The 21,088-nt window shown below is 38.0% G+C and overlaps 2 protein-coding genes across 5 annotated transcripts in view; one reads left to right on the top strand and one right to left on the bottom strand.

Moving 5' to 3' along the window:
- The window catches only part of AASDHPPT (aminoadipate-semialdehyde dehydrogenase-phosphopantetheinyl transferase), a 76,155-nt gene extending 70,391 nt beyond the window's left edge, over positions 1-5,764 (bottom strand). Inside the window, exons 1-2 of the mRNA XM_064375387.1 lie at positions 5,627-5,764; positions 3,784-3,853 (exon numbers count right to left, since the gene is read on the bottom strand). Coding sequence (XP_064231457.1) covers positions 3,784-3,798 — 15 coding nt within the window. The 5' untranslated portion in view covers positions 3,799-3,853; positions 5,627-5,764. The remainder of the gene's footprint in view (positions 1-3,783; positions 3,854-5,626) is intronic.
- Positions 5,765-6,089: 325 nt separating this feature from the next.
- On the top strand, positions 6,090-20,846 carry MSANTD4 (Myb/SANT DNA binding domain containing 4 with coiled-coils). Of its 4 annotated transcripts, none has more exons than XM_012474452.2 (3): positions 6,090-6,182; positions 15,039-15,656; positions 15,977-20,846. In XM_012474452.2, exons 2-3 carry the CDS (start codon positions 15,195-15,197, stop codon positions 16,550-16,552), a joined length of 1,038 nt encoding a protein of 345 aa, XP_012329875.1. In that variant the 5' UTR covers positions 6,090-6,182; positions 15,039-15,194; the 3' UTR covers positions 16,553-20,846. The 4 variants fall into 4 exon arrangements, with proteins under 4 accessions (XP_012329875.1, XP_012329877.1, XP_012329876.1 ...); XM_012474454.3 differs by having other exon boundaries at positions 6,090-6,543; XM_012474453.2 differs by having other exon boundaries at positions 6,173-6,232.
- The last annotated feature ends 242 nt before the right edge of the window (positions 20,847-21,088 follow it).

Here is a 21,088-nt window from a genome sequence, read left to right as displayed (position 1 = left end):
CATTGTAATTTACTTGATGGGTAATAAAAATGTAAGCAATTTGATGGAACACTATAGAAAACAAAACAGAGTAAGTTTTACTTTGTCTAGTATTCAGTTAAATTCAGCAAATATATATTTGCCAGCCTAGGTGTCAGGTAATATGCTAGGTGCTGGAGATAAAAAGGTAAAAAGGGCCGAGTACGAGGCTCACGCCTGTAATCCCAGCACTTTGGGAGGCTGAGGCAGGCAGATCATGAGGTCAGGAGTTCGAGACAAGCCTGGCTAACATGGTGAAACCTCATCTCTACTAAAAATACAAAAATTAGCTGAGCACACGCCTATAACGGTGGTACACGCCTATAATCCCAGCTACTTGGGAGGCTGAGGCAGGAGAATCGCTTGAACCTGGAAGGGGGAGGTTGCAGTGAGCCGAGATCACACCACTGCATTCCAGCCTGGTGACAGAGAGAGACTCCATCTCAAAAAAAAAAAAAAAGTAAAAAGTATAGTATGATATCTAAATAGAATATGTATATGTCTAAAAGTGTTAAGAAAATGAAACTTGTGCAGGGAAACTCCCATTTTGAAAACCATCAGATCTCATGAGACTCATTCACTATCATGAGAACAGCACAGGAAAGACCTGCTCCCATAATTCAATCACCTCCCACTGAGTTCCTCCCAAGACATGTGGGAATTGTGGGAGTTACAATTCAAGATGAGATTTGGGTGGGGACACAGCCAAACCATATAAACATATAAGTTCAAATTTTCTATTAGCCCCATTAAAAAAAATAAAAAACCACAAGTAGCCAAAGAAATATTCAGAAAAAAGAAGAAAGTTGGAGGTATCACACTTCCTCATTTCAAACTAAAGGAAAATAATTCAAACTGTATTACAAAGCTACAGTAATCAAAATAGTATGGTACTAGCATGAAACCATACACACATACCAATGGAACAGAATGGAGAAGCCAGAAATAAATCCACTCATGCAGTCAACTAATCTTTGATATGGGTGTCAATGAACACATAGAATATGCAATGTGAAAAGGATAATCTCTTCAATAAATGATGTTGGAAAACTTTTGTATGTTGGATATCCACATAGAAAAGAATAAAATTGGACCCTTATCTTATATCACATACAATAATTAAAGTGGATTAAAGATGTAAATGTAAGACTTGAAACTCTAAAACTCCTAAATGAAACGATATGGAAAAATCTCCTTGATACTGGTCTTGGCAATGATTTTTTGGATAAGACACCAAAGCACAGAGAAAAGCAAAAATAAGTGTCACTTCATCAGATTTAATGCCTTCTACACAGCAAAGGAAACACAATGAAAGAAAAAATGGAAAAGCAATCTATGGAATAAAAATATTTGTAAACCATATATCTGATAAGAAGGTAATATCCAAAATATGTAAGGAATTCATATAACTTGATAGCAAAAAAAACAAATAACCTGATGGATAAAAATGGATAAAAAAAATCTGAATAGACATTTCTCCAAAATACACATACAAATGACCCATAAGTACATGAAAAGATGATCAACATCATTAACCAACAAGGAAATACAAATCAAAACCACAATGACATGTCACCTCATAGCTGTTAGAATGGCTATCAGTTTTTTAAAAGATAACAAGTATTGGTGAAGATGTGAGAAAAAGAGAACCCTCGTGCACTGTTGGTAGGAATGGAAACTGGTACAACCATTGTGAAAACCAGTACAGAGGGTCCTCAAAAAATTAAAAATAGAGCAACTATACAATTAAGCAATTCAGCAATCCAACTATTAAATATATATTAATAAGGAAATGAAATGAGTATGTCAAAGACATATCTACACTTCCATGTTTATTGCAGCATTATTCATAATAGCCAAGATATGGAAACAACCTAAGTGTCCATCTATGGATGAGTTCATAAAGAACCTGTGGTGTGTATATGTATATACACACACCTAATGGAATATTATGAAGTCATAAAAATGAAGAAAATTCTGCAATTTGCATCAAGAGGACATTATACTAAGTGAAATAAGGCAGACATAGAAAGACAAATACTGTATGATCTCACCTATATGTGGAATCACAAAAACTTGAATTCTAGTCAGATGTGGTGGCTCACACCTGTAAGCACTTTGGGAAGCCAAGGTGGAAGGACTATTTGAAGCTGAAGTTCTAGATCAGCCTGGGCAACACAGCAAGGCCCTGTCTCAACAATAAATAAATAAATAAATTGCCAGATGTGGCAGCAATGCCTGGGGTCCTAGCAAGGTGGGAAGATCACTTTTGCCTAGAAGTTCTAAGCTGCAGTGATCTATGACCATGCCGTTGCACTTCAGCCTGGACAACACAGTGAGACTCTGTCTCTAAAAGAAAAAAAAAAATGGAACTCATAGAAGTAGGGAGCAGAATGATATGGCCAGCACTGAGGGTTGGGAAGAAACCTCCGGTTATAAAATGAGTAAGTTCTGGGACTCTGTCATACAGTATGGTGACTATAGTTAATGTTATATTGCTTACTTGAAATTTTCTAAGAAAATACATCTTAAGTTTCCTCACTCCCAGCCCCCACAAACACTGGTAAATATATGTGGTGATGGATGTATTGATTGTGGTAGTCATTTCACAGTGTATATGCTTATCAAATCATCATGAATATATATCATTTTTATTTGTCAATCATACCTCAATAAACCTGGAAATAATTTAAAAACAGGTAAAATTCATTATAGTAATATATTTTTCTTAACCCAATTATGCAAAATATTATAATTTCAACTTATAATCAACACAAAAATTATCAGTGAGATATTTACATTTTTTACACTAAATCTTTGAATCCTGTGTATATTTTATACTTATAGCACATCTCAATTTAGACACTATTTTAAAATCAGGAATACTCGATCCATATTTAGATTTCAAAAAGTTTACAATTGAAAAAGTAGATACACATAACCCAAGTTTTCCAAATATACTTAGAAGTATCTAGTAATTTGAATCAAATATCAGTTTTTAAATTAAAGTTAATTAATAAAATTCAGTGATTCAATTGTACTAGTCACATTCCAATGACTCATCTGGCTATCACAGTTGGACGGCACAGTTGTAAAATTGAGAGAGGCACCTCCTCCCTCCCCTCGCTTCCAGATGGGAAGGAGGGTGAAGAAGGAAAAATAAAATAAGATATCAAGGAGCTGGGAAAATTACTCCCTCTTTAGTTCCCAGCTTCTCTGCCATCTGTTAACCGTGAAAGAGCTGCAAATGAATGCTATCCCTGCCGGCTGGAGCCCAGCAGTGGTTCATGCCCCTACGTCTCCACGGACCAGGCTCCCTCCAGGAAACAGGTCTGCCAACAAACAGCTTGTTGGTTTTGTCTTGACTCTGTAAGCCCCCTCCCCTGCTGGTCCCTGCTCATGCTGCATATGAATTAGCAAATCGATGAAGCCAAAAAATTGTAAGGTCAGACGTCCAGCAATGGACAATGACATAGTTCAGCCTCAGTTTCCCCTTTAGTGTTGTAAGCTTATAAAAGGGGAGAGAAGCTGCAGCTCCTGGAGCTCAGTGAATGAGGCTGTAGCTCCCCCGCGGCTTCTGGCCAAATAAAAAGCCACTTCCCTCCTCAGTTCCGTGTTTGGGAGGTTTGTTCCCCATCGTTCCAGCTTCAAAATAAGTGTGTAAGTACCTTTGGGTCAAATATGTAGCCTGGACTCAGTCGTAAGAAAAATTAAATCAGCAAACAGGTTGGTCATGGAGTACAAATAGTACACGTTATGGATTACCTTCAAACTCTTCATTGTTGGTCCATATCCATTCAAAGAAGATGTAGTTGAGCAGAAATAGTGAGGGGATCTGGAAAAGATATTGCAATTAGCAAAGAGCCTGAGATTACTTGGGGAAAGTTTAAAGTTCACGATATGAAAGCAAAAGTTTGTTAATACCGATTCAGCATTCTTGTCCCTGTTACTGAGGTAAATAAACGGATTCCAGCAGTGGACAGGTTCTGAACAGAACTGATTGTGTCTGGTTATGAGGATAGCTAGTTCTCTTTCTCATTGTACTCATACAAAATAAATTAATTAAAAATAAAAAAAAACCCACCACAAACAAAATCCAAAATTATAAAATACAACTTGTATTTTTCCAAAAATAACAAAAGTTTCTTTTGACCTACTTAGGCAAAAGTATAGACAAGCTTCTTAAACAAGCATGTCTATAGTTACTGACAAAGTCATAAGTAACAATCTGTAAGATTAAACAGACCATTACATTTAAAAAGCATATTTCATACTTACTTCCTATTTTATGGGAGCGTTCCTACAAGAATATCCAGCAAGAATTCACAATTCATCCAGAACGTTCTATCATTTATGAAATCTTTTTTGAATGTCTGTTACATTCTAGGCACTGCCTTATTCACAACAGTTAACAAAAAAGCCCCACCCACACAAAGTATGTGATAGCTGTCAGAGGAAAGGCCGTGATAAGAGCTTGCAGAAGTTGGGTTGCAGATTTAGTAAATAAAAAATTTTATTTCTTTAATTTAGCAAATAAACATATGGATACCAAATATTGCATTGGACAGATTAAAAATTAATTGCTTTTTATCTGAACTTCAAATTTAACTGAGCGTCCTATTTTTATCTGGCAAACCTACATGGGAGGGAAAACTTGGAAGTGGAGGTAGGGTAAATGGAGAGTATTTGGGAAGCCTTCCTTTAGAAAGGAATTTCTGAAATGAATGCTGGGCATAGTGAAGAGGCAGAAAGAAATCTTTCTGGGAGGAAACACAGCAATGTAAACTGGAGTTCAGGAACTGAAAGAAGCAAAGGGAATGGAGTAAGGAAGAAGGAAGGTGGATATAACGTTGAGAGTTGAAGCTTGAGGGAAACTAGGTGCCTTTATTTTTCAGGGTTCAATAAGAACTTTGTACTGTATCACCAGTGGTGAGATTCCACTAAAAAACTTTAAGCAGGGGCGGGGCGCTGTGGCTCAAGCCTGTAATCCCAGCACTTTGCGAGACCAAGGCGGTCGGATCACGAAGTCAAGAGATCGAGACCATCTTGGCCAACGTGGTGAAACCCCGTCTCTACTAAAAATACAAAAATTAGATGGGTGTGGTGGCGGGAGCCTGTAATCCCAGCTACTCGGGAGGCTCAGGCAGGAGAATCGCTTGAACCCGGGAGGCAGAAGTTGCGGTGAGCCAAGATTGCGCCATCACACTCCAGCCTGGTGACAGAGCAAGACTCTGCCTCAAAAAATAAAAATTAAAAAAAGCAGCTCATTTTGGCTACAGGGCGAAGAATGAACTACAGTCTGGCCGGCAGGATATTGCGAGACGAGTTAGGAGGCTACTGTGGAATTCAGGTGGGTCCACAGAGGCCTGAACAGAGGCAGCCGGAAGAAAGGTGTATCAGTCACAAACGCCTGAACGTGAGACGGCAGAAAGTAACCAACTGCAAACTTGAATACAGAAGAGGACTGGGAGAGAAGAAAGCAGAAGCAGCACACATTTGGGGAAACAGTGAAGAAACAGTCAAAAAATCAAATGTCTTCTGAGAAGTATAGCATGATAAGGACTGAGAAGCGACTCCTAGATTTAGCCATAAGGAAGTCACCAGTGACCTTTGGCACGGGCAGTCTCAGAGGAATGGTTGAGGTCAATTAGGTCGCAGCTGGTCCGGGAGAAGGCGATGCTGGCCTAGGAACCCGGCTGCAGCAGCACCAGGCTCTCACTTCTTTGCCCTTTTAACACGTGAGGGTCAAGGACAAGAGACGAGTTTGGAGATGCGCGGCTAGTGCCCCCATCAGTTGGAACAGCGAAGCAAGCGGATCGCTAGGGGCCAATCCTTTCCTAGAGTCTACTTGACTGACAGAGCTGCGCGCCACAGACGAAGCGCAGAGAGGGAGGTGAATCACGAGGGGGCGGAATTCCAGGGCACTAACCCGGAACCGGTTTGGGACTCGATTCTCATTGTGAGGCCTGGCCTGGGGCGGGCTCTCAGCCAGAATGGCAACACCCTTCCGTCCAATGGATGAGCTTCATCAAATGAACGGCAGCCATATTAGCCAATGGGTGGCAGAAGATGGGCGGGCAAAGTTAGCGGGAGGGGAATCAATGATGCATCTTTTTACCTACCCCCTCAGGGGCGATCGTGGGGAGGTGCCGCTGGGGTCGCAGGTGAGCGGTTCTGTGACGGAGGAGGCGGCCAGGGAAGTGGCGGCTCCGTGGTCAGTAGGTGCCCTCATTGTGGGAAGGGTCCCAGAGGGATCAGCGACAAGTGGCCGCGCCGCTTGCTGCCGGGTTTGGTCCTAGGGTTGTGGCGTAGCGGGACTGCACGCTCGGGAGAAATGCCACGCGCTTCTGTCGCCTGACTAGGGAGGCTAGAGAGGGCCCAGGCCACGCAAACAAGACTGCAGAAGTTTCTGGGCACTCAGCCGGGAGTCTCATTTAATATCCAGAGAGAGGATTCTCCTTTCAGATTGTCCCGACTCCACCGGGACTCCTACCAGCAGCAACCGCGTCGTTGTGGCCGAGTCAGGTGCGCGCCCCTGCTCCCCTGGGTGGCCTCCCTGGAGTCAAGTCTAATTCAATTCTTACCAGGGGCGGTTTTCAGACGATCGCAAAGGAGGCCCCGGGAGGAAAGTGAAAGACACTTTGATAACCGACAACCCTTAAATAAACTTGTTATGTATCCACCACAAGTTTTAGAGAAGAACATCCTTTTTGGCAGGGAAGTGAATCCCCCCATAAGAACATAGGGGAGGGGAAAGCCACACTTTAAAGAGAAGTGGAGTAGGGGTTGATATTGTAGATTTATGCTGCTTTTCTTGAACTGCTTAAGTTATTTACCCTCAATTTTTTTTTGATCCGAAACTTACTGTCTGGTTTTTCTCAGACTTCTTAATTCTGTCTTATCATGAAGTATCTAGGAACTTCATTCTCAAGTTTTAGTGCTTGTAAAAAGTTATCTGGTTATGCGGTACGTCATCTTCACAAGGATTACGTAAGTGAACTATATCTCATTTCTGTTTCCAACTAGTAAAGAACGATTGTGAAATGGGATTTCAGGAAAATGGCTGTTCTCTGTGATTGGGCATGGAAGGTTTGTAAGTTTTAGAGGCTGCAGCTGTTGAATCCTTTCTGCTAAGAGAGGGACGATAGCTAATATAAAAGGGATAGTATTTGACATCTAAAATGACATATTGTCTCATTTTATGAGGTATTATATCATCAGCACCAAGAATAGTGCTTGGCACACAGTAGGAGCTCAATAAGTAGTTTTTGAGGAAATTATTGGGGAATGAGTGTATGGTAGAAAACCCAAGCTTCTCAACATATAAAAGGGAGGACAGTTGGAAATGGCTTTTATCCAGGTAAACATAGCTACAGAACTTAAAAAAGTAAAAATGCATCAATGCTGGCACTTTTTTGCACTTAATCAGAAAATGTCAAGGTGTGAGAAGAAGATTTTCACACAATTAAGCCAAGACTGGATATCTAAAGTGCATCCCAATATCAATTTTAGTCAGGTTAAAAATGTATTGAGTGAAATAGTTCATTAGTTCAGAACAGATCAGTCAGGGACAATGGAATACCACTTTGTAAGTTAGAGGTATGGAGTTAGGAATTGTTGGTAAAAAAAAATTAGGCCTTGCAAATAGCAACAGCTGCTGCCAAATTTAAAAAATATACTGATTCACTGGTACTTCAAAAAAGACTGCTATTTCTGCCATGTATCAATACATTTACAACAGTGCAATTTCTAAATTGATCTCAGATTCTAAGAGCAGTATCTTATAGATGTCTGCATAAATTTGGATTCTCTTGACAACTTCAATCATTTTTATTTTATTATATACTTATATTGGTTATATATTTTTATGTTACTACAGTAACATTTCCTCCATATTAAAGATAGCCTGCTTGAATTTCAAAAAACTTTCACAGATATATTTATCTCTTTTAGTTCATTTTTTAGCAAAGAATAGGTCTTATTAAGACAGAATTAAAGATTTGCTCTTTGGCACCATACTAATTTTCCAGCTTTAATCCCTGATACTTCTTTCTTTTATATCTGTCCCTCATTAGTCTGTTTGTTTTATAAGACCATAATCAAAGGCTGATTCCGACTCAAAACCTTCCTTGATCCCGTCAAAGATTTGTCCTTCTTATGAATATCCAGAGTATTTTGTTAGTATTTCTTTATTGTAGTTTTTATATATTTGCATTATTCATCCAGTGAAGAAATATTTGTTAATTACATCCAAATACTATACTGGGCAATGGATAATAGCTGACATTTGTGGGCTTATGATATCTTAGGCATCATAAGCTTCTTAATTGGATTATCTCTTAATCCTCAAAACATCATGAGTATTAGTCTATTATTATTCCATTTATAGATGAGGAAACAAGTTTAAGAGGTTAAGTAATTTGCTGGAGATCACAGAGCTAGTTAAGTGGTAGAACTTTAGGTTCTGTATCCACAACCTTCAGGTTATAGACTTCATTACAGTTTGTTTATGTACATCTTTATGCATCTATGTTTTACAGGCTTTACTAAGTTGTAAATTATCTGAAAGCAGGGGTGGTATATTCATATCTGATCCCTTATTGCTCCTATTGTAAATCAGTGGTGTAATAAAGCTGATAGTGGACGCACACAGGAAGGACATCAGACTTAGATGAATGGAAACAGTGAAGACAATCCTGGAACAGGAGACATTTAAATCAAGTGCTGAAGGATGAGTAGGTATTTGCCTGATGATAAGGCAGACACCATGGAAATTGGGAAGATGGGCTGGAGAAATATATGTGTGATAGTCCAAGGGCAGGGACCATGATGGCTCGAGCTGTGCTGTCCAATATGGTAGCCAGTAGCCATACGTTGCTATTGAGCACTTGAAGTGCAGCTAATCCAAATTGAGACGTGAAGTGTAAAATACCACTGGATTTTGAACACTTAGTTTAGAAAAAGAGTGTAAAATATCTCAATAATTGTTTATATTGATTACATTTTGAAATAACATTTTAGATATATTGGATTAAATAAAATACCCATTTTTACCTGTTTCGTTTTACTATTTTAATCTGGATACCTGAGGATTTAAAATTACATATAGGGCTCTTACATTTCTATTGGACAGCACTGATCTAGAATTTAGAGGGATTTCACAATGACCGGTACTGTGTTTGTGTGCCACATACATGTGAGTACATGTTTGATGGGGAAGGTGAATTGGGAAAGTAGGTTGAGTTGGTTTTGTAGGTGATGGATAAGACCAGAAAAGGTACATATGAAAGTTAAAGGTAGAGTTCAGATAGGGTTTACAATAGGAAGAGAGGAAGAGCAAGGGGAGTAAACTTAACCTCTTAAGTGCAATGGAAAGTCTTGTAAGGTTTTAAACACTCAGCATATTTCTGTTGAATGAGACAGTGTCCTAATTACTTCATTTAATAGTGCATGTTCCTGATTTATACTCCTAATTCAGTAGTAATTTTTCCTAATGAAGGTATGGATAGATGTCTAAAGACATTCTACTTAGAAGAAAATTTGGTTCTCGAGAGAGCAGTCCTTTTCTTCTTAAGTCTAAATCACCTAAGCTTGTATGGCCTTGATGTGTTTCCAATAAGTAGGAGTGTGAGCTGGTCCTTACAACTAGCATATTTTTCTTGCATTTGACATAACATTTCGTTGGGCATATTTTTCCATAAATAAACCAGCTTTGTCTGTATTATAAGTCTTTTGTGTCGGATGAGGTCTTAATAATTTCCAAAAGGAAATTTCTTAGCAGCTACACCATTTGCTCTCTGCTTTGCCTTTCTGTACTTATCTGAGCAAGTAAACTCTTAACATTGATTCTCTAGCTGGGTGGTTCTCAATCCTGGCTGCAAATAAGCAGCATTTGGAGAGCTTCAAACTCTGAATGCCTGGCCCTGTTCCAAAGATTGTTTCATTGGTCAGAGATGGGAACTGGTTATAGGTATTTTTAACAAGCTCTTTAGGTTATTTTGATGTGCTATAGACCTACACTTTTCAGTAGATTAGCTACTAAGTACATGTGCTATTGAGTACTTGAAATGTGGCTAATACAAAATGAGATTCCGTCTTTGTCTCTTCATTTGTCCTTTAGAATCATTCACATGCATGTCATTTCTCTGTTTTCAATAAATTGTCTTTAATTTTTTTTATCGTTTTATACGTTAACATTTTCAACAGACATAGCTTTTTAAATCAACGTATGTGGTGGAACTAGTATGTATTCATGTAATATATATTTGTCCATAAATATTTACATGCTACTATAAACATGATTTTTCTGGAAAGAATTTCAAGAAATTGCTAATATTAGTTACATTGGTGGTAGAGATTTTTCACTTCATTGTGAATTTACATTCTTATTTAGATCTTCTAACTGTATGTTTATTTTCCTGTTTAAAAAAAATCAGACTTTAAAAAATGTAGTTCTCAATAATAAAAATTTCTCATGAGTAGATTTTTAATATAACTGTGATCCTTTCAAAGTAAAATAAATGTGCGGTGGGCTAAGAAACAGCCATACGGCTGAGACAGAAATAACCGTGCCCATGATCCACAGATTGGTGGTAGACAGAGTTAATGAACCTGTTGTAGAGCATAGCATGTTTTGTGTTTGCGAATGTTCCTAAGTTCATCTGTGAACATGTACACACACAGACATACACATGCATTTCCTTTGCCAATTTTGTTGGCTTGTGTCAACTATAGCATCTACATGGGACAATGTGCTAAGACATCCATATTCTAACATGACATTTATTGCATATATTCTATTATGTGACTTAATAGTTTATTCATCCAGTCCCCTTTTGATAAATATTTCTATTTTTACCATGCATTTACCTTTAAAATGTGATAGTGATTTTTAAATGACTCAAAAGGCTACGTCAATGCTCTGATACATTCTGTATATTTTGGAAACAAAAATTTATCATATGTAGGTATTTGATTTGATGGAATGTCTACTTTAGAAATAGTTGGCTTGCAGTCTTCTTTTATTAGTTTTTTGCATACTTTGCCCTTTTTTGTGGGTATGTGAAATTGACAGTGATTTCTTGAGAGTTCATTTCTGCTGTTTTGAATTTTTAGTTCTCTCTGACCTCTATTTCAGCAGCAAGTGGCAGTTCAGGAGATGGTTATTCCACATGAGTGATTGGAAACAAAAAGATGTGGTGATGGGCATATTTTTGGTGGTGTTATTAGACATGTACAAAGTCAGCTGAACAAAGACTAAGAGCTTGAAAAGGAAAAAATGCATAAAGGTTTAATGCAATGGTGATAAGAAATGCTTTGTTATTAAAGTTTAAAAGTAAGGTATTAGCATCCAGTTTTCAGTCTAAAAGGGAAAAGATGATAGAAAATATGTGCATTTTCTGATTAAAAATTTAGCCTTGCTTAATTGCTGTGTTTTTGCTTCAGTAGAAGATACTATTTGTATTGTGAATTACAATAGAACTATTTTTCACGCTAATGAAAAGTTTAAATTGGCAGGCAGAGTAAGAGAGAAGAAACCATGTGTTGAAAGATAAACTGAGACGTGATAACTTTTAACAATTTTATTTGAGCAAACAGTGATTCTTGAATCAGGTAGCTCCAAACCAGAAATGGCTGGGGGGCTCTGCAGTGGAGACGTAAGATGGGAAGGCTTTATAGGGCTAACAGAAGTAAAGCAAAGAAAATATTTGATTGGTTACAGTTATAAGGTTGTCTAATTTGATCTATCCTGCTGGAAGGTCCCTAGTTACATAAGTTAGTTGATGGCTTCTGATTGCTTAGTCTTAAGTTTCTTTTTTTAAAAAATATAGGTATTTACCAAAAACATAGCCCAAGTTAAGTGTTGCATATGTTTGCAAATCAAGCAAGGTTAAAGTCACATATGAGGCCTAACTGGTTTTGTTTGCTCAGGGATTCTTCAGGCCAGGTCTCCATTCTAATTTACCATAACAGGAGGTAGAGGAAATGTAACTGATCGAAGTTTTGAGGAATTTTTCTGCCAACATGAAGAATTTTATCTGGACCTTCCACATAGATAAGAATCTCCTTTTGAAAATATTTTACCAAATGACATCTAAAAACTTAACTTAGTAACACTTTTGTTTTTGAGACAAAGTCTGGCTCTTTCACTCAGGCTGGAGTGCAATGGCATGATCTCAGCTCACTGCAACCTCCGCCTCCCAGGTTCAAGCGATTCTCGTGCCTCAGCCTTCCGAGTCGCTGGGATTACAGGTGTGCACCGCCATGCCTGGCTAATTTTTGTATTTTTAGTAGAGATGGGGTTTTGCCATGTTACCCAGGCTAGTCTCGAACCCCTGAGCTCAGGCAATCCACCCACCTTGGCCTCCCAAAATGCTAGGATTCCAGGCGTGAGTCACCATGCCCAGCCAGCCACACGTTTTTAAGATTTAACTATCACAAGCTGCTAATAAATTCAAAGTAGATGTGACACGAGGGAACATGGATGTAATAAGTCTTGCCATTTAACTAGCTGTGTTATAGACAAATTAACCCCTCTGGATCTTGTTTTATAAATAGAAAAGCTAGTATCTCCCATATAATGACATGGTGGTGTTTAAATGACAGGACTTGGAACTTCATGGATATTTGATACTTTTTTCATATTGACAGAAAAAGTTTAAGGTCAAACAGTGATAGAGCTAGAAGGGATCTTGGCAATGTCATCCCATTTCACATTTTGTATGGGAGGTAAAGTCAGCTCTGTAGTAGTTGTCAGTGAGTGAATTTGAAGTCAGACAGCATGGTCTGTATAAGATACCCCTTACTTCTTTCTGAGCTCTTGTTTCCCCTTAGATCTTTTAAAATCTCTTTTCCAAGTCAAAATGCTTTTTTGACATCTATCCCACTTCTCAGTTGAATCAATATTAATAAAGCAATATGTACTGTATTGTGTAAGACACTAGAACCTTTTTGATAGATGGCCTCATTTTCTGCCAGTATGAGAAAATCCAGTCCCTCACTCACTCAACATCTGTTCCGGCCTTCTAGTATGCCTTCCAGTAATGCAAAGGCTAGCTAGCACAAAAACTACGCACTTCCCCAATCCATTGCAATGAGGATTGTGGATGTGCTTTAGATTCCACCAGATGCACTTACGTAAGGCTTGAATTCAAGGTAGACAAGAGAGTCAGGCATGTGAAGCATCTGTTTTACTAGTGTGGGTCTAGCACAGAGGTTTTCGAAGGCTACTGTGCATTAGAGTTATCTGGAGGGTTTATGGAAACACAGATTGCTATGTCCCACTTCTAGAGTTCCTGGTCTGGAAGGGAGCCTAAAAAGTTTACTTTTCTGACAAGTTTCAGGTACACCCTCTTTAACAGTCTGACAAACCGAGAGTCTGGAAATTGGAGAAACATTGTCTTATATCTAAAAGAAATGCTTACAAGAGAGGATCTTTTCCACTCAAACTCTGTATACAAATACTGCCACATGGATATTTTAAAATTATTTAATGGAGACACCAAGTATAGTTTACTTTCCTATATCGTGATCTTCAGCTCTATAATTAAAGTAGCACAGAACAATGCAAAATACTGGCTGAGAAATTCTCCAAAGAAAGGCACATAATTAAGAGCCTTAATTAGAAACAAAAATATAGTCCAGCCTGGTTTTGTTTGGTGTAAGGGGCTTTTGTTTAGGTAGTTTGAGCGGGAGGAGGATGGGGTGAGCTTTGAGGAACAGAATTACAAGGGCAAACCAAATGATGTGCACTAGTCTATGAAAAGTTTAGGAATCTAAAAACAATTTTTGGTGATCTTTGCCTTTTTCTTTTTTGGTGATCATTTTCTTTATTGGTTATCTTTTTTTTTTTTTTTTTTTTTTTTTGGTGATCTCTTTTGGTTATCTTTCTTTAACTTGATTAATTAGGTGGGATGGCCTGGTAAAATCCTTGCCATTTTTATGTTACTCCTTTTATTTTGTCATATCGCTATAATACTTTAATGGTTTCAGGAAATTCTATTCCAGGTTTAGGGTTTCTATGTTGATTTAACCTTAAAATGAGTTTGAATTTGTGAAGTAGTAAAGTTTATTTGATCAGATTACATTGTCTTAAATTGGTTTCTGAGTTTTATTGATTTTTGCAGCTCAGCCTTTCAGTTTTCCTCAAATTATTCTCCAAAGTATACTTTTTCTTTTAGATATCTCGAACTAATGATCATTTTGGCAAATCGACTCTTTCATTTATTCAAAATGTATTTATGGTGTGCATGCCATGTGCCAGAATCTCTGCTAGGCTCTGGGGAGGTAATGGCCAGAGGAAACATCCCTGCCCTTGTGAAGCTTTGCAGTGAAGTGGGGAAAGGGACAGACTCTGAGCTGTATGTTAGCACAACTGTAAAATTCAGTCTAGGAAAAGTACTGCACATTTTATGCTGGAGTAATTTGACTTATCAGGAAAGGCTTCACTGAGAAATGGATGCTTAATCTGCAAGCTAAAGGATGAGGAGGAATTAAGTAGGCCAAAAAGGGAGCAGTCCATTTTCCAGGCAGAAGGAACAGTGTGGACAAAGGCCCTGAACCAAGAAAGAGCTTGACAGGAATAGGTGGCTGAAAGATGGCCAGTGCAGTTGGAGGAGAGAGGGAGAATTTGTGGGAGAAGGAGCTGAAGGAATAAGAAGGGAGTCAAGAGTGAATACTGGCAACTGGTTAGGAATCTTTGCAGCAGTGCACTGGGGAAAAGATGGCAATTTGGACTATGTTGGTACTGGCAAAGATGAAGACAATTTTTTGTTTGTTTTAATTTTATTTTTTATTGTACTTTAAGTTCTGGGGTACATGTGCAGAATGTGCAGGTTTGTTACATAGGTATACATGTGCCATAGTGGTTTGCTGCATCCATCATCCCATCATCCACATTCAGTATTTTAAAGCTATATTTAGAGGGTTGCTTTTTGTTTCTTTGAAATATTATATAGCTTATTAGGTTGAAGTATGTTATAGAAGTTGCAGATTGATTGCTTGTATGTTTTCTCTTTTAGGAATTATCCAGCCTGCCTCTGCTACTAGATGAATGGAAGATGATGATTTGAACTAAGTGCCAGCAGAGAATTATCCTTGGTTTTTGTGCTTTGCAGCATTCCTCAAATTGTTTTCACATCTTCTCTTACTATAAAAACTGCATTGAAGTTAAAAAAATGAAGCAGTTAAAAAGAAAAAGGAAAAGCAATTTTAGTGTTCAAGAAACTCAGACCCTTTTGAAAGAAATTACAAAAAGGAAAGAAGTCATTTTTTCCAAGCAGCTCAATACAACAATTAATGTGATGAAGCGAATGGCTTGGGAAGAGATTGCACAGTGTGTGAATGCTGTGGGAGAAGGAGAACAGAGGACAGGGACAGAGGTGAAAAGAAGATACCTTGACTGGCGAGCACTTATGAAGAGAAAGAGGATGAAGGCCAACATTAAGCTGGTCGGTTCCGGATTTCCCCTTCCCTCCTCTGATTTAGATGACTCTCTCACTGAAGAGATAGATGAAAAGATTGGATTCAGAAATGATACAAATTTTGACTGGCAAAATGTGGCTGATTTCAGGGATGCAGGTGGTTCCTTAACAGAGGTCAAAGTGGAAGAGGAAGAAAGGGATCCCCAGAGTCCTGAAGTAAGTATTAGCCTGTGTACCCGCTTTTAATCTTTTCAATTCTGATTTGGGAGATTATTGTTCAAGCTTATTTAAAAATAGAACATAAAAAGTTCATTTTATTTGTTTTCTCTTTACGTCGTTAATACTTTTCTTCCCACCTAAATATAATTACCTAGGTCATATGTATTACAGACATCAAGTAATTCAATGGAAATGATATTCAAAATTCAAATTAAGTATTTTTCCCCAAACGATGCAGAAAGCTTTTCAGAAATATTTAGACAAATTGCCACAAAGTAGAAGTCAATACTGAAAATTGCTTTTCTCTTTGTTCTTAGTTTGAGATTGAGGAGGAGGAAGAAATGTTATCATCCGTCATACCAGATTCCAGGAGAGAAAATGAACTTCCTGATTTCCCCCACATTGATGAGTTTTTTACCCTTAATTCAACACCGTCTAGATCTGCATATGATGAGCCTCATTTGCTTGTAAATATTGAGAAACAGAAACTAGAGTTGGAAAAACGACGACTGGATATCGAGGCTGAAAGACTGCAGGTAGAAAAGGAACGCCTACAAATCGAGAAAGAGAGGCTGCGGCATTTAGACATGGAGCACGAGCGGCTTCAGCTGGAGAAGGAACGGCTGCAGATTGAAAGAGAGAAGTTGAGGTTACAGATAGTCAATTCAGAGAAACCGTCCTTGGAAACTGAACTTGGTCAAGGAGAAAAGTCCATGCTTCAACCACAGGACATAGAAACAGAGAAGTTAAAACTTGAGCGAGAACGCTTGCAACTGGAAAAGGATAGGCTGCAGTTTTTGAAGTTTGAATCGGAGAAGCTACAGATTGAAAAGGAGCGCTTACAAGTAGAGAAAGACAGACTTCGAATTCAGAAAGAAGGACACTTGCAATGATTTTTCCAGGCCTCCATTTAGCGAATATTTGAAGACTGTAGATTTCTCTCATATCAGGTGATAGAATGATGGTTGCTGGATTAGCTGTGGTTTCTTTTCTTGTCTCATGTCAGTGTTCAGTAGGAAAATGTTATATGTGGATAACTGTATGCCTAAATAGTATATTATATGAAAACTGTGCCCTAGCATAAACAGTATAGCAGAAATTTACTGTGCTGGACTCTCTACCTTATAATATAACATAGAGTCTTGTATAGTCTGTATACCCAGAGTTTACAATTATGTCTATATAAAATTCTAGCCCAGAAGTTCCCAACTGGGGTTAATTTTGGCCTTTAGAAGACCAATTTGGCGATGTCTGGAGACATGTTTGGTGGTCAAAACTGGGGTAGGGAGAAGGTTGCTACTGTGCAATGCATACCTCCTCAACCGCCCCCCCCACCCCCGCCACAGACTCAGTAAAGAATTTTCCAACCCAAAATATCATTAGTGGAGGTTGAGAAATCCTGTCCTTGCTTAACTCTGTACCTCTATAGCTATGTTTTATAGTTTTAGAATATTAAAACCTCAGATATTTATGTGGATAGGTACTTAAATGGCCAAAAACTTTAACTCCGAAATGTTACTGTGTAGTATATTGAATATAGGAAGTGATGAAGATTATAGGTATTTTATTCCCATGATTCCATCTATAAATAGCCTTCTCAGATTCAGAAAACAATACAGGGAACATTAGAGATTATCTAAAATGGGTCACTTTGAAAAGAATTATTTATCTCACTTTTAATGCTTTAGAAGGAAGAGGTAATTTTAAAGCTTTAGTTCCTTTTCTTTCAGTCTTTGTCTTGGTTTGGGTACAAAAATTGTCATTTCAATAATGTACTGAAATCTTATAAGTGAATGGTTGAAGCTAGTAAAAATGATAACAGTATAAAAATGGTACTTGTATTCCATGAGCTTGAACCCAATGACTGATTGTTTGACTTTTAACATAAGTAATAGCAGCCATTTGGGAATGGGGAGTGGGTGGGGAAAATGTACTCTGTATCAAATAATAACGATGATGTTGAAATAATGATAGTAGCTATGTGTTATGGATTAGAGAAGCACTTATTACACTATCTAACCTGATATGTAGAACAATTTTTTAGAGTTGTATCTGTTGTTATTTCTGAATCTGAAGCTCAGAGAAGTCACACGGAGTAAATGGCTGATCTTTTATATTGTCGTGTATTTTGTCCTTCCCCTTCCCTGAGGAACAAAGTACGTATCTTTAGTCTCTTTGATATTTACCCTGAGACCAAGGGCTTGCTTAACCTGATGGTTTTCCTTCAGTTGTCTGAAGCTGCTTTCTCCACAATCCAAGTGATTCTGATGCACACTAAAGTTGAGAATCGCTGTACTGATCACTTCGTGGTTTCTGATTTTCAAGGTTGATACGTAGCTTTAATACAGCTCTTCTGTTGACAGTTATTACCTTGATTCTGCATTTCTTCCTTGTTAAGAGTGGCTTGAAACTCAAATGTATGTTGACATTTGAGGATGGGTATGCAAGGAAAAAATATACTTCTGTTTACTTACTCTGTCTTTGAAATAGTGTTATTTTTCTACATCTGAGATAAATGCTTCTACTGTAGAAATAAATTTGCCTATACTATCTGAGAATTTGTAATTTCAAATGATACTCATTGCTCTAAGGGTAGAGGTTATCAAGCTTAGAGAAGAGAGCCCTATCATGGTCAATAAGGTCAGAGGCCTAACATTTGGGCTGGGCATTGAGCTATGTATGCTGGATATGTTATTTGCTCCTCAGAAGAACCCTTGAGATCTAACGCATGTGATAGGGTTTAGCTGTGTCCCCACCCAAATTTCATCTTGAATTGTAGCTCCCATAAGTACATGTTGTGGGATGGACCCGTGGGAAGATAATTGAATCATAGGGCAGTTTCCCCCATACTATTCTCATGATAGTGAATAAGTAAGTCTCCCAAGATCTGATGGTTTTATAAGAGGAAACCCATTTCTCTTAGTTTTCATTTTCTCTCTTGCCTGCTTCCATGTAAGACATGCCTTTCACCTTCCACCGTGGTTATGAGGCCTCCCCAGCCACGTGGAACTAAGAGCCCATTAAACCTCTTTTTCTTTATAAATTACCCAGTCTCAGCTACGTCTTTATCAGCAGCATGAAAGTGGACTAATACATCATGTTATCTCCACTATTATAACAACAACAACAACAAAAAGCCTCATTTATTTAATTAACTGTCTATCTTAAAAATTACATACGAATATTGACCCAAGATTTTAGTATAAGCACCACCCCCACCAGGCCAGGTGAATTTTTGTATTTTTTGTATAGATGGGGTTTCACTGTGTTGGCCAGGCTGGACTCAAACTCCTGACCTCAAGTGATTCATTGGCCTCTGCCTCCCAAAGTTTTGGGATTACAGGTGTAAGCCACCATGTCTGGCCAGGTTTTAATTTCTTAGGGAAAGCCTGAAAATACCTAATAATTAATTTTGGGTGAAGCACTCTTAAATGCCTGGAAGTAAGAAACTAAAAAGAAGCATAATATATTCTAGGGCTTTGGCTGAAGAGCCTTGGATTTCTTAACCCTGCTTCAGGTGCAGATGGGTTGGATTGGTTCATTCCAGTAGGAAACACTGTTGCTGCACCTCTGAGGTGGTAGGCACACTCATACTGCATGTATCTGTTAGCCATTGCTGTGTAACAAACTGATTGAAAATTTGATGGCTGGAAATCCCAACCACTTATTTTGCTCAAAATTTTAGAGGATATGAGGTGCAGCTTAGCTGAGTGGTTTTGCTCCTGGCTGGGTTCTCAGTGTCAGCTGCAGGTTGGCTATGTGGTTCAGCTTCTGGGGTTAGCTAAATAACAGAAGAGCAGGGGGTGGTAAATGGTGGAGCTAAGCTCTCCCTATGGTGTTTGATCCTATAGGCAGGGTAGCTTGGGCTTGTTCTAATGGAGATGGCAAGAGTTGAGGAGAGAAAGAGGTGTTCAAGATGTCAAGCAAGGCCAAGTCTCAGAACTAGCACTTCATTGTGCTTCTGTAACACTGGATTGGCCAGAACTAATTACAAAGCCAGACCAGAGTCAAGGGGTGGGCAATAGAGTCCACCTACTGATAAGAGGAGCTGTGAAGTTTGCTTAAACTGGGATACAGGGAGGACTGAGGAATTATGGCCATATTTGCAATCAGTCTACCACACCTTCACTCTGGTTTGCCTTTGGTATACTTTGATTATACCAGTGGTTCTGATATCCTATCTGGTTTAGCGTTAGTTCTACACAAAAATGCCCCAATAAGGACTTTGAATTATACGAGCATTCTTATTGTAAGGAGCACCTTCCCATCTGTTTTGTAGAAATGGCTGGTTTAAGAGAAGGAAGGGACCATAAATTTGCAGAAAGAAATATATAGTGTTCTCTCAGGCTTTTTCTTCTAAATTAAACGCTTTAGTCTTTGTAATTTCTGCTTCACTTGTTTCATTTTCTGCCTAATTTGTCCATTTTATATTACTTCACTGCTTCTCTGTTCATTTTTCTACTTCTTCATGCTTTGTCACCTCTATGCTGTATATAAAAGCAGATCATAATGCTTCCAGAATATTTTATTTTGAGTTAATAGCTACTTTTTTCTACCTCCACATCCTTAACATTTTCGTTTTAAATCCAAAATGATTTTTACTGTGTTGCTCTACATTTGTGTTATACTTCCCCAAAAGTAAATTTAATTTAGAAAATATTTAATTTTTAATTTATCAGAGATTTCTAGCCACTATTATCAGACCTGAATTATAATTTCTAAAGCTCCCAGAGAACTACTAACCTGTTTCCTTATTCCACCTGTAACTTCTGTTTGACATATGTAGTTCCTTTTTATGCATGCCAGGCAGTGTTTTGCATAGGGCCTTAATTAAAATCCAGATGAAGATTGTCTGTCTAATGTATCATTTTGAAAATTTCTCCCAATGCATATTGAAAGAGATCTAGCCTAGGTGTAACTGGGACACAGCTGGAGAAGAACATATCTCTTTAAAAAATAGGAAAGTTGGATGCTGAAATCACAGATTAATTTGCCACTGTAGATAGAGGCATTGAGACTGTGCTGTTTGAATTAAGACTAAGAAGAAACAAGAAATGACAATTATTATAAACTTTGATTTTTTTGTACATTCAGAGAATAACTTTATCAATACTCTTTATTATTTACCATTTATTTCTTTGATGTGACCCATTCATCTTTAGAAAAATAAACTGAAATATAAAGTCAGTCAACTCTTAATGTCATTTCCTTTCTAATTTAAAATCTCCAGGTCCAACATTTGAGCTGAAATATAATTTTACAAGTGTTATAGGTATCTTGCCCTGTATATTTTCCTGTTTCCTCAAATACTCAATGCACACCAGAATCAAATTCATTAGCTCTCCTCTCATACCCATAAATCATCTTCTCTCTGCAAGGACACCATTTGTATCAGGTTGTTTGGAAATTTCAGATGTGTCTTTGAGTCT

This window comes from Aotus nancymaae, unplaced genomic scaffold (assembly GCF_030222135.1).
Source record: "Aotus nancymaae isolate 86718 unplaced genomic scaffold, 86718_ANA_hifiasm-v0.15.2.pri h1tg000012l, whole genome shotgun sequence".
In the NCBI taxonomy this organism is placed as follows: Eukaryota; Metazoa; Chordata; class Mammalia; order Primates; family Aotidae; genus Aotus; species Aotus nancymaae.
Note: the sequence above shows the minus strand (reverse complement) of the source record. Positions and strands in the feature narration are given on the sequence as shown.

Bases quoted from the DNA above. Each gene is read 5' to 3' on its own strand.
- MSANTD4 (XM_012474452.2), top strand. From the start codon at position 15,195: ATGAAGCAGTTAAAAAGAAAAAGGAAAAGCAATTTTAGTGTTCAAGAA. The intron at 15,657-15,976 runs GTAAGTATTAGC...CTTTGTTCTTAG, and splicing joins GGGATCCCCAGAGTCCTGAA to TTTGAGATTGAGGAGGAGGA.